This window comes from Heterodontus francisci, chromosome 25 (assembly GCF_036365525.1).
Source record: "Heterodontus francisci isolate sHetFra1 chromosome 25, sHetFra1.hap1, whole genome shotgun sequence".
Lineage (NCBI taxonomy): Eukaryota > Metazoa > Chordata > Chondrichthyes > Heterodontiformes > Heterodontidae > Heterodontus > Heterodontus francisci.
In genome coordinates, this window is record NC_090395.1 from 60,449,073 (window position 1) to 60,463,197 (window position 14,125).

The 14,125-nt window shown below is 42.3% G+C and overlaps 1 protein-coding gene across 1 annotated transcript in view; it reads right to left on the reverse strand.

Annotated features, from left to right (window-relative positions):
* LOC137384028 (acidic mammalian chitinase-like) overlaps positions 1-14,125 on the reverse strand; it is an 80,092-nt gene that overhangs the window by 43,239 nt on the left and 22,728 nt on the right. Inside the window, exons 2-4 of the mRNA XM_068057592.1 lie at positions 7,791-7,900; positions 4,991-5,023; positions 4,425-4,629 (exon numbers count right to left, since the gene is read on the reverse strand). Coding sequence (XP_067913693.1) covers positions 4,425-4,629; positions 4,991-5,023; positions 7,791-7,815 — 263 coding nt within the window. The 5' untranslated portion in view covers positions 7,816-7,900. The remainder of the gene's footprint in view (positions 1-4,424; positions 4,630-4,990; positions 5,024-7,790; positions 7,901-14,125) is intronic.

The following is a 14,125-nucleotide window of genomic DNA, read 5'->3' on the forward strand; positions in this document are numbered from 1 at the left end:
CCATGATGTTCGTTTTCTTGAGGCTGATTGTTAGGCCAAATTTGTTGCAGGCAGCCGCAAACCTGTCGATGAGACTCTGCAGACACTCTTCAGTGTGAGATGTTAAATAAGTATGATTTAATAAACATGATTTCCTTAAATAAGACGAATACTATACACAGTACTCCAGATGTGGTCTCACCAATGCCCTGTACAGCTGAAGCATAACCTCCCTACTATTCAATTCCCCTCGCGATAAACGATAACATTCTTTTAGCTTTCCTAATTACGTGCTGTACCTGCATACTAACCTTTTGCAATTCATGCACCAGGACACCCAGATCCCTCTGCAATCTCTCACCATTTAGAGAATATGCTTCTTCTTTATTCTTCCTGCCAAAATGGACAACTTCGCATTTTCCCACATTATAATCCATCTGCCAGATTTTTGCCCACTCACTTAACCTATCGAAATCCCTTTGTAGCCGCATGTCCTCTTCACAAATTACTTTCCTATCCATCTTTGTGTCATCAGCAAATGTAGCAACTATACCTTCGGTCCCTTCATCTAAGACATTGACATAAATTGTAGAAAGTTGAGGTCCCAGCACAGATCCCTATGGCACACCACTCGTTACATCTTGCCAACCAGAAAATGACCCATTATGCCTACTGTCTGTTTCCTGTTAGCTCGCCAATCTTTTATCCATGCCAATGTTATCCCCTACATCATGAGCTTTTATTTTTTGCAATAACCTTTGATGTGACACCTTATCAAATGCCTTCTGGAAATCTAAGGACAGTACATCCACCGGTTTCCCTTCATCTGCAGCACATGTAACTCCCTCAAACAACTCCAATAAATTGATTAAACATGATTTACTTTTAACAAAACCATGCTGACCCTGCCTAATTACCTTCCATTTTTCTAAGTGCCTTGCTAGAACGTCTTTAATAATAGCTTCTAACATTTTCCCTATGACAGGTGTTAAGCTAACTGGCCTGTAGTTTCCTGCTTTCTGTCTCCCTCTCTTTTTGAATAATGGAGTTACATTTGCTATTTTCCAGTCTAACGGAACCTTCCCTGAATCTAGGGAATTTTGGAAAATTAAAACTAACGCATCACCTATCTCACTAGCCACTTCTTGGCTTGTTTAGCAGAGCTGGCCATTATATCAACTTCCCTTGTGATGATGCCAGTCATAATAAACTGATGCTCGGGTTTGCATCTCTGCCTGGTTTCCCACAGGTGCAGGGTGTCATCAACTGTACACATGTGGCAATCTGGGTACCCACAGATCAACCAAGAGCATTCGTCAATTGCAAGGGCCTCCACTCCATCAATGTGCTGCTAGAGAAAGATCTTTATGCAGGAGTGTACAAGATTCTTGTGGAGCTGCCATGATGCTTTCGTCCTGCGGCCGTCCAACTTCCCCAATGACTCGGACAACAGGTGAGAACTGGAAACACTTTGAGTGGAGTCCCCACTTCCATGTTGTCTTTTGCCTTCATCCCTCACGGTCCAGTGAGATTTCACTCATCCCAGTGTGCTGGAGAGTACTTTGGTGCAGATTGGTGGGGTGGTATAAGGCCAAGGTTAAGTTACCTGCCTTCTTAGTAAATGTGGTAGATGTGTTGTCATGCAGAATCTGCATGGCTATGGTCAAGCTGCACATGTACATATTTGCTTGGAGTGTCTGATGTTCCATGGCACTGGTTGCTCTATTCATGGAAGGACACGTTATCATAATGCCCTGCGACACCAACATATTCATGCTTGAAACACATCGTTCTAATCTCTCCACAATCATGGTGAGTGTGCTTGGAAGGTCTGTCAGTACATTGCACTTTATCTGCTGCTGCCCATGATTCTCCTTTTCATTGATGCCCCCAGGGAACAGCAACTGTGTCCAACTAAGCAAGTATCTGTTCTACTGGCCCCACCGAAGTACGTGTTTCAGAGCTGATGTGTGGTATGCATGAGTCCTGTGCACCCTCAAAGGGATTCAGCTCCTCTGAGGAGTGACCGCCAGCAACTCCTGCTGCACGCATCTGTCAGAGATAAAAGACATGAATGAGGACTGGCAAGGTAAGAGTGCCTCAAGTTTCCATCATAAACATGATCATATTTTACTCGTTGTAATAAAGACAACATGACTGAATGTCACACGCCATGTGGATGGCCTCCTCCTCTCCACTTGTTAGCTGTTAGATGGCTCGCATTTCAGTGCTCTTCTCCTGCAACAAGGGAAAGAACAGACCTATCAGCATAATGGCATGTGTTCAGCTGATGGATGGACAGTATTTGTTGAGAGTATCAGGGAGAGGAATGAAATTGCATAAGGATGAGGGTGAGTGGTAGTGGTGGATCGATAGATGGGAATGTGAGGAATTGCATAAACAGCGAAGGATGAGTGCATCTACAAGTTCAGTGGGTGTGAGGGGTGGTGTGTTGAGCAAATTTGAGAAGGCAGTGTGAGGGGCTGGGGTGATGCACATAGCAATTTGTAGGGAAATCTGCAACTATATTCACCTTTCCTGATCTCATTTGCTCATTATACTGCTTCCTGCACTGCATCCAGGATCGTGGCACTGCATTCGTGCTGCTCACCTCCTGGGCAACCTCCAACCACACTTTCTTCAATTCTGTCACAGGTTTTCTCCTCCCAGTGCCGGGGAATAGCATGCCTCTCTGGCTCCTCTCAGCCCCCAGCAGCAGATCCAGGTACCAGGTGCAGACTTTGAATATCTGAAATCCATTGTTGAACTCCTATTTAGAAATAGGCTCCTATTTCTCAACTCCAACTCATTCAAATTGCATCTTTGGATTGGTCCTTTAAATACTGGAGTTGCGATTGCGCCATGCGGACCTTTATCATGCTTGCTGCCACGCATTGAATGCAAACCCAGAAGTAAAATTATAATGAGGTAGTTCAGTTAAAAAGCCACTGACACATGTGCTTAACATACTTCAGGGTTTTCCAAATGATATCAGACAGGCCCCTGCTACCCCACCGCTCTGGCTTCCAGTGCATCTCTCAGTTTAATCGCAACGGCGCCATGCCAATACTCGGATGCTCACAGCATAAGGTTTTGGGCAACACTTCTAATGCTTGTATAACTGTGGCAGACTTTTCTCGACCTCCCTATTCGAACTGGAAAAATTGGTAATATGTTCTTTATTGCACAACACTCATCCAGAGCCCTGGCACTGGAGGTGCACGATGGGCAATAAGAAAAGATGGAGCACAAGAGCAAGACAAGGCAAACAACCAGCAACAAATCATTCCAGACTGGCAAAGAGGAATGGAAGGGGAACTTATTACAAGCTCTATTACCCTTTGGATGACAACATTCTCATTTCCTGTTTACTTCTAACCTCCCAATTCTTAGCTTGTGTCTTCCAGGATTTGAAACCTTAGAATCACAGGTCATTTGGCCCGTTATCCCTCAGCTGGTTCTTTAAAACAGTAACATGGTTAATGCCACTTTCCTGCTTTTTGTCTGTAACCCTGTATGTTCCTTGCCATCAAGTACCTGCCCAACGTCTTTTTCAAATTATTAACTGAATCAGCTTCCATCACATTTTCAGGTAGAGCATTCCTGATCCCGACAACTCGGAGCAAAAACAATTCCCCCTTGTCTTACCACTAGGTATTTTGCCAATGATTCTAAATCTATGACTTCTGGTTATTGGCCCACTTGCCAGAGGGAATAGTTTTTCTCTATCTACTCTATCAAAACCTCTCATTACCTTGAGCATCTCTAGATCATTAGACTTTTTCTGTTCTAAGGCAAACAGTCCTAAATTTTCCAACTTTTCCTCATTACTGAAGTTCCTTATTCCTGCTAACATCCTGGTAACTCTCCTCTGTACCCTTTCTAAGGCCTTTAGATTCTGGTGCCCAGAATTGACCACAACACTCCAGCTGAGGCCTATCTAATGATTTATAAAGTTGTAGCATAATCTCTGCTTTTATATTATATTCTTCTATTTATAAACCTAAGCAACCCAGATTTCTTTAAACCACCTATCAAGTTGCCCTGTCACCTTTAAGGATGTATGTATATGGACACCAAGATTCTGTGATCATCTACTCTTGTTCAGTGACTAATTTACTGGATCAGTTTTGTTGATTTTGCAAAGTCTCCTTTATTATGGTGGAAACAAAGCCAGCTTGCCTAATCTTTTGACATAATTTCAAATTTCTCATGACCAGAATCATCTTTGTTGCTTCCTTCGAGGGCAAAGGACTAGAGATCCGCTGGCAATACCCTGAACTGTACCGCAACAATTCAATGCCTTGAGAATAGACGAAATGAAATTGAGGAGGGGAGGGGTAGAAGGATAGGAGAACGTGAAAAGATTTCACATGAGAATGAACCATAGATTAATGAAATCTTTAGTGTATAAATGAACTGTTGAGAAATGTATTTCTACTCACCTTTTTTTCAGACCATTGAATGATTGGTAAAGAACTTCATCGTTCCATTCAAATGTAGTAAGTTCATGTTTATCATTCATGCTGGCAAATGCATAAATTAGATGGCTGCACATAAAAGGATCGATTTGATTAGGCATGTACCGACCAATTCCAGGTCTGTATTGCGCCCAGTTTGTGAAATAACAGACCAGAACGTAAGTACTGCCTAAAAGTAGAAAATAAATTAGGTTGTGCTATAACTTGTGAATTATCCCAGAACAAAAATTCAGTGTAATATTTAACTATTTGGAAATGAAAGCTATGATGGTAATCAGTATAAAGTCCAACTATGTGGCAAAGATTTAAAAATCTACTAAATTTTTCTTCTGTAAAATACTCCTTAAATACACTGTTGGCAGAAATCAACACTTTTTATAACAGTTCATAATGATTCAATTTTTAAAAATTCTAAATACTGTGTTTATTGAGTTGTTAGGTTAATAGGTTACAACTTTTTCGGGAAATGGACTATTGAAATATGATGATGAGCAGTAGCTCTTGTATTTAATAGCAATACTGTGACTTACTCGGGTGCAGTTGGAACAACAGGATGAATCCCACTAGAAAAGAAAATAACCATAAATGTTATTTATTTTCTTTTCTCTCCAGTGTAGAATGCAGCACATTTCAACCATATTTATTTGTATACCACCTGTAATGCTGTACAAATGTCCCAAGGCTTTTCACAGAGACATGATGGATGCTGAGCCAAAGGTGGAAACATTAGAAGAGGTTATTCAAGTTGATCAAATAAATGGGCTTTAAGGAATGTCTTAAAGGAGAAGGAAAAGGTGAAAAGGGTTTATGGAGAAAATCCCAGAGAATTGGACTTGGATGGCTGAAGGCAGAGCTGCCAATGGTTGACTGAAGGAAGGAAGAATACATAAGAGGCCAGAGTCAGAGGAAAGGAGAGTTCAGTTGAAGAGGGGAGGTGGGGGGAGGCACATGCGGGCAGGTTTTAAGAATGGAACAGGTTAAAGAGGTTACAGATATACAGAAGGAAAGGCCATTAACGAATTTAAACACAAGGATGTGAATTTCAAACTGGAGCTGTTGGGGTACTGAAACCTGAGCATTTAAATGTTCCTTGGCTGTCAGCTCAATCTGCAAAAGAGTAGCGTGATTATACAGCTTTAAAACAGTAATGCATGCAAAGATAAGTTAGGTGGTCGAAGGAAAAATAATTAAGCATCTGGGAACCAGATGGGCACATGAGATTAGCACTACTGCTACTGCTCACAGAGGATAAACAACAAAATTGCAACTGTTTGAGACTGAACCAGACTGTTCACAAACTTGTGTCACATTTGACCTCGCGATGAGCTTCCTAACACATATCCAAGCCATTACTATGACAGCTCATCTCCACCTCCGTGACATGCCCCGACTCTGGCCACACCTTAGCTGCTGAAATCCTCATCTATGCCTTTGTTACCTCTAAACTTGACTATTCCAATGCATTCCGGGTCTGTGCCGACCAACAACCACCCATTTATACTAATCCTACATTAATCCCATATTCCCTACCACATACCCACCATTCTCTGACCACTTACCTACACTAGGGGCAATTTACAATGACCAATTTACCTATCAACCTGCAAGTCTTTGGCATGTGGGAGGAAACCGGAGCACCTGGCGGAAACCCATGCGGTCACAGGGAGAACTTGCAAACTCCGCACAGACAGTACCCAGAACCGAACCTGGGTTGCTGGAGCTGAGACTGCGGAGCTAACCACTGTGCCGCCCACAAATATGGAAACATAAATTAAAATTTATGGCAAAATCTGTCACAAACCATCTATGTTAAAGAAAAAGGAAATGCAAATCAAATGCAATTAAGAATTCTAAACACATATCTAACAGTCATACGCTGTTTTTAAGATTTGAAGATTTGTTGGTGGTTGGCTCTGGCAGTAAATTTCTGTCAACGTTTAGCATAAAATGTATTGGTTGTGTGGCTGTAATCTAGAGGTCTCAACTAATAATCCAGAGAACTGAGTCTCAATCTCTCAATGGCAGCTTGACATTTGAATTAGTTAATAAAAAATCTTGAAAACAAAATTGATATCAGTAAAAGTAACCATAAGCTGTCAGTGGTCGTAAAGAGCCAAATGGTTCACGACTGTCCTTTAGGGAATGAAACCTGCTGTCGTTACCCAGGCCAATGTGTGACTGAAGTCCTAGTTCGACTTGGTTTTCTCTTAACTTCCCTGTGAACTAGCCTAACAAGCAGGCTTGATACCACCTCTCAAGCTGACAAGGTATTGGCAATAAATGCCAACAATGCCCACATTCTGAAAATTAATTAAAAAAATTATTGATGGCCTCCACAGCAAATGTATGCAAAAGTGAGCAGCATGATTGTCTTGGTCTTCCTCCTGGTAAAAACAAACTACTTCATTTCAGCCCCAAATAGGCGGCACAGTGGCGCAGTGGTTAGCACCGCAGCCTCACAGCTCCAGGGACCCGGGTTCGATTCCGGGTACTGTCTGTGTGGAGTTTGCAAGTTCTCCCTGTGTCTGCGTGGGTTTTCTCCGGGTGCTCCGGTTTCCTCCCACAAGCCAAAAGACTTGCAGGTTGATAGGTAAATTGGCCATTATAAATTGTCACTAGTATAGGTAGGTGGTAGGGAAATATAGGGACAGGTGGGGATGTTTGGTAGGAATATGGGATTAGTGTAGGATTAGTATAAATGGGTGGTTGATGTTCGGCACAGACTCGGTGGGCTGAAGGGCCTGTTTCAGTGCTGTATCTCTAATCTAATCTAGGCTAAATATATTTGCAATGTTGCTCTTACATTTCTGGTGTGGCATTGTGAAGAATTAATACCCTTTTATAATTTAGCTTTCCTTTTAATAGCAAACTGAAGTCCTTTAAAAGTTGTTCCTTCACTAGATTTTATGTGCATCAACTAATTTTGACATAGGGCAACTCTTCTGGGTAAGCTTTTCTTCTGCCAGTAGTCTATTCAAATTAAGTAACTTCCACTTCAAAGTGTCTCCCCTCTTCTGAACTGTTGACTCTAGCAAGTTTGACTTGCAAAATTGGGGTTTTAACCTATGTCAAAACCTTTATGTTTTGTAATGAAGATGGTTACTCACCGATGATGCTAGCCATTTGTCTCCTCCCCTTCATCTGTCCTTCTACTCTGTACACCACTGCAACCAAATGGTTGGTGCCATCACGGCACACAGTGCAACACCTTTGGTTTACATTGAATATATTCTCAACAAATCACTGCAATACCTCTTTCCTTATATAATTCAAGGCTTAGGTATATATTGTTCAGCACTTTTTGGATCTATTCCTGAATATCATACTTACCAATCAGTCCAAATATTAGCCCCATGGTTTGACTCAGTGAGTTAGTGCCTTTGCAGCTTTATGCACTGATACTGTAGTACAGCTGGAACAATGCAATATCTCCACAGATCCTACAAAAAATGATTATTAGTTGCAAATACACATCAATTTGCATTCAGTTCATGGGATGGGGGTGGGGTCATGGAGCAGATGGATATGCAACCATTGTACTCAAACAAACCTCTTGGAATTATTTGTGAACATACATTTCAGCAAGTGGGTAATTTCACAACCTGCTGATTCTGAGCATGAACCAAGTACCCTAAGCTGAATCCAAAGGATCTGCACACTATCCACAGTAAAGATACCAGAAAGAAGTTTACAGCCTTTGTTTTAAATCATTGGCAGAGTTCCTACTTTAAAGCAAAGCCAATTTCTACATTCAGTCTTTTCAGATCAGTAGCAAATGAGTCAAATATGGAAGAATAAATGCTAATGTCCGTCACAACACTATTTTTAGAAAAGAAAAACAAATCAAAATCAAATGTTATTAAAAGTTCTAAACAGATTTATAACTCGTATCAATAAGAAGTTTTAATATTGAAGATTTGTTGATAGTAGACACCTGGATCTATTTCCCTCACTTGATTCTTAGAGAATCAATAGCCCTATTTTTAAGTTGAACACTTTCCTTCCACCACACCTACTGCTAACAAAATCCTGATACCTTTGTACCTCGAGGCGTCATTTCTCTATTGCTTTCATTCCAAGCCTCTGTAATCCCAAGCTGCGTAAATTTGAACTCATCCAGATCTTTGCTGCTCTTATGTTACCTCATTCTACGTCCGGCACATCTATTACCGTTCTCCATTGGCTCGCTTTCCTCTTATTGTATATATATCAAAAGGCTTGCCTTCATTTTCAAATCCCTTCATGGCCTCATTCCACCCAAATTCCAGTTCCCAGCTTCTATTCTTCCAGGTCTAGAAGGGTTCCAATGTGTAACCCCAATGGGTCGAAATGTCTTCAAGAGACTGTTTCCCCTGTACTCTGGAATTTTCTTAAACTTCCCCAATACTCTTTAACAAAACCTCAAAACCTGCTGGGTTGCTACTTAAATCATTCAAAAACAAATCCTCAGATAGACAAACTGTTTTCACTGGCATGGGCAGGGGTCAGTTACTGCAAGACACAGATTTAAACAAACGTTGTAGCTCTAAACAACATAGTGTCGCTCCTCAAAATAATTGGCTAAAAAGCCAGTTGGAAGATGAGACTCTTTTAAATGCAGACATGAGAAAACTTTTTTTTTATACACAGCTAGTGGTTAGGATCTGGAATGCACTGCCTGAGTGGATGGTGGAGGTTGATTCAATTGTGGCTTTCAAAGGGGAATTGGATAAGCACGTGAAGATAAAAACGTGCACGGTTATGGGGAAAGGGTGGGGGAGTGGGATTAGCTAAATTGTTCTGAGAGCTGACGCAGACTCTCGACAGGCCTAATGGTCTCTTGCTGCGCTATAATTTTGTGAGTTGTGACCTGGATGAGCTGCCTGAAAGGTTGGTGGAAGCACTCAAAAGTAACTTGCAAAAAGGAATTGGTTCTCCATTTTAAAAACGGCCAGGCTATGAGAAAAGAGCAGAGGAGTGTGGGCATTAACTCGGTAATTCTTTTTAAAGAACCTGCATAGGCACGATGGGCTGAATGGCCTCCTCCTGTACTGTCCAATTGTGACTCTATTCGGCTGTCTTTCCTTCGCCAGTATGACCTGCTGATATTTTTGATCGAAATATTTTATTTTCAAAAGTTAAGATAGGACAGATTTCTCTGACGATTTTCAGTACGTACATTTACCAGCGGATGAGACTTCAATCTTTTCCCGCCTTTCTTCTCTAAGCACCGAACAGCAGCCCGCCAAAATGTGACGACTGCGCAGTGTCGAGGGAGAGGCGTGGTGTTACAGTCTGGCGCAGCTGCAATAGCAGCCATGGGGGGAGGGGCGTAGTGTGCCAGTCTGGCGCAGCTGCAATAGCAGCGGTGGGCGGGGTGAGGCGCGCTGTACCACTCTGGCGCAGCTGCACCAGTAGCGGTGGGGGGAGGGGCGTGGTGTGCCGGCCTGGCGCAGCTGCAATAACAGCCGTGAGGGAAGGGTTGACTTGGAGGGCGAGGAGTTAAAGCTGTTGCGAGGCAAAGTGGCTTCCTCTGATCACACCTCACACCTTTTATTCTTTCATTGCATGAATGAAAAATCGCCATTATTTTTCTTTCCAGTCATTCATCTGTTGCCCGTCAGGGAGAGAGTGTATGGCCTGCTGTCCACTCTTGACCTCCAGCCCCAGAGAAGAAAGCAGACCTCCTCAATGACAATAATTGGAAGGGGGAAGTTTCTCAGCGAAGAGCACATGTTGTAAGTGAACCCCGATTCTAGCCAGATCAAAGAAATATTGCGAAGTCAGAAGGTAGCATTCGGTGGACTTTGTTTAACAGCACCACCCACCATCCTCTGCATGCAAGTTCTTTCCAATGATTGAACCTATTTTATCCATACTTAAAATATTATACAGAAATGTTCCAGAGATGTGACACAACTAGAGTAAAAACACAATTACGTTAAAAAGCTTTTAAAGTAAAATCTATATTGCATTTGATATATCAAAGTGTAATTTGTAATTGTGTTGTAATTTCTATGTAATTCTATATCAAAGACATGAATAGAGATGCTCTGGCTTCTATCAGATAGGAAAAGTGGAACTAGGTGAGGGTTATCCCAGGAAGCTGAAAACAGAAATGTTTTGAATGACAACGGTGTGGTTGAACCTGCCAGAGGCTGCTGAGAGGTCAAGGAGGGATAACATATCATAGTCACAATGATGATTGTGAATTTTCTTAGAGCTGCTTTTTGGTTGTGAGCATGGGGGAGGATGAAGAAAACTGATTGAGGGATTCAAACTGGGAGTTGTGGGACAGATGGGTGTGGAACTGGGAGGTGGAAATATTTTAGGACTTTGGAGGTGAAAGAGACACTGGAGTAGTGGGGACAGGGAGGAAGATGGCAGTACTCGGCAACAATAGGAAGGTGATGGGGAATTTGGCTTAGTGGGTGAGAGGAAGGAGAAATTGTCTGAAGTAGCCCAACATAGGAAGGTAGGAGCAGGAGTAGGCCATTCAGCCCCTTGACCCTGCTCTGTCATTCAATTTTATCTCATCATGCATGATCATCTACCTCAGTGCCACTTTCCCATGCTATCCCGTATTCCTTGATGTCAGAGTATCCAGATATCTATTGATTTCTGTCTTGAACGTGCTCAGTTATTGAGCTTCCACAGCCCTCTGGGGTAGAGAATTCCAAAGCTTCACCACCCTCTGAGTGAAGAGATTCCTCGGCATCTCAGTCTTAAATGGCCTACCCCTTATTATGATACTATGTCCCCTAGTTCTAGACTTCCCAGCAGGGGAAACATCCTATCTGCATCCACCCTGTCATGCCCTGTAAGAATTTTGTAAGTTTTAATCAGATCATCTCTCATTTTCGAAACGCTAGAGAATACAGGCCCAGTTTCTTCATTCTCTCCTCATAAGACAATCCTGCCATCCCAGGGATTAGTTTGGTGAACCTCTATTGCACTCCATCTATGGCAAGTATATCCTTCCTTAGATGAGGAGACCAAAATTGTAAACAATACTTCAGGTGCGGTCTCACCAAGGCTGTATACAATTGCAGCAAGACCTCTTTACTCCTGTACTCAAAGCCCCTTCTAAATTGCTTGTCTCATCTGCATGCTAGCTTTTAGTGACTCATGAGAAGGACTCCCAGGTCCCTTTGGACATCAACACTTCCCAACCTCTCTCCATTTAAGAAATACTCTGTCTTTGTTTTTCTACCAAAGTGGATAACTTCACAGTTATTCACATTATATTCCATCTGCCATGTTCTTGCCCATTCACTTAGCCTGCCCAATTCCCCTTGAAGCTTCCTTGCATCCTCCTCACAATTTACATTTCCACCTTTCTCCACCGATGCTGTCAGACCTGCTGAGTATTTCCAGCATTTTTTGTTTTAGACTTCCAGCATCTGCAGTATTTTGCTTTTATTTACATCGCCACCTAGTTTTGTGTCACCAGCAAATTTGGAAATAACATTTGGTTCCCACTCAACAGATAGTGTCTCTCTCTCTCCTTTGGTGACAAAGAAATCCATTTGCTTCTCACATATATTGTTAGAGGTGGGAGTAGAGGGGGCTGGAAGGAGGCAGTTGTTTATAGAGGAAAGCAGCTTGGAGTTATATTTGCCTTTCTGAATGATTCTATTGTTGGGCAGTTTTGGCAGAGGAAGTGATGGAGCTTGATGTGGTCAAGCCAAATCTGGCTAAGCCTGCTGTGCGCAAGTTATGATCAAGTTTGCACTGCTTGGAATTATGTAAGTGAAGTTGGGGTCTGTATGGAGGAACCAAACAGATGGAAGAGACTAAAAATTTTTTTTCTGGGGATGAGGCATCAAAGATGGGGTTAACAGAGTGGTTAAGCAAACAAACAGCTGCAGTGGTATTGTAGCGAGTGGACGGCTGAAGCTAAGACAGTTGGGAGTATGGTTGTAAATGGCTTGATGGAGTGTTTTTTCACTAGGGCAAATGCAAAAGAGCTTGAAGGAGGCTAGTATATTTGGGTGGTGAAGAACACAAGGAAATGGTTGGAGATAGCCTTGGTTATCAAGATTGTAGGAGTAGAGATGCGGTAGGGGATGGTGAGATTGAAGAGGTGGCTGTGAGTTATGATCTCCATGGAGGTCAACAAACCAAAAGAGCTGAATTAACTGAACGACCCCAATTAAAAAAAAAAAATAGACAAGATTTCTATTTTATAATTTACTCTAGCAATCAAACCAAAAGCAACATAAATTAAACATGAATTAACAGACAGATCACAGTCAATATATATGTATATTGCACATTAACCATCAGATACAATATAGATGTCATGGATTTACTAGGCAGACCATTCAGCATACGTGGCACCAATTACAGGCACAATGTACTTCAAAGTGCTGAACTTCCTCAGGTATATCTCCAGCTCATTTCTTCCAAGATGCAGCCAACAATTCTCATCCGACAGTAGTTCCCCTTCAACCTAAACTCCATGGGTACGGTATTCACCAAAATGGCACACTACTCCAGAATCTCCTCAGCTCTGCTCATGACAGTCTTGATGATGTGCATCCACCAGTAGTAAGTAACAGAAACAACTGCAGCAACTTGCAACTGCCTATTGCCGGCTCCTGGAACCAGTTTTCACTTGGTTCAGCTTGCCTGTACTCCAGCCCTGTGCTTGGATGGCTGTGTTCTTTTAATCTGCTTCCAACCGGTTTCTGTTTCCCTAGAAACTTCCCTTTCATAACAGAACATAAGAATATGGAGTAGGCCATTCAGCCCCTCAATCCTGCACTGCCACAGCTGATCTGATTGTGGCCTCAACTCCACTTTCCTGTCTGCTCCCCATAACCCTTAACTCCCTTGTCGACCAAAAATCTACAACTCAGCCTTGAATATATTCAATGAACCAACCTCCACTGCTCTAAGGGAAGAGAATTCCACAGACTAAGGACACTCAGAGAAAAAACATTTCTCCTCATATCAGTCATAAATGGGAAACCCCTAATTTTTAAACTGTGTCCCCTAGTTCTAGACTCCCCCTCAAGGGGAAACATCCTCTCAGCATCCACCCTTTCAAGTCCCCTCAGGATCTTATATGTTTCAATAAGATCTCCCCTCATTCTTCTAAACTTCAATGGGTACAGGCCCAACCTCTCCTCATAAGACAACCCCTTCAGCCCAGGAATCAGTCGAGTGAACCTTCTCTGACCTGCTTCGAATGCAGTTTAACCCTTTCTTAAGTAAGGTGACCAAAACTCTACACAGTCCTCTAGATGCAGCCTAACTAAGGCTCTGTGCAGCTGTAGTAACCCTTCCTACTTCTATACTCGACACCCCTTGCAATAAATGACAACATTCCATTTGCCTTCCTAATCACTTGCTGTACCTACATATGAACGTTTTGTGATTCATTTACCAAGACACCCAGATCCCTTTGTACTGTAAAATTCTGCAGTATCTTTCCATTCAAATAATATACTGCTTTTCTATTCTTCTTGCCAAAGTGGATAAGTTCACATTTCCCCACGTTATAATCCATCTGCCAAACTTTTGCCCACTCATTTAACCTTTTCTTTTTATTCATTCATGGGATGTGGACATCGCTGGCCAGGCCAGCATTTATTGCCCATCCCTAATTGCCCTTGAGAAGGTGGTGGTGAGCTGCCTTCTTGAACTGCTGCAGTCCATGTGGGGTAGGTACACCCACA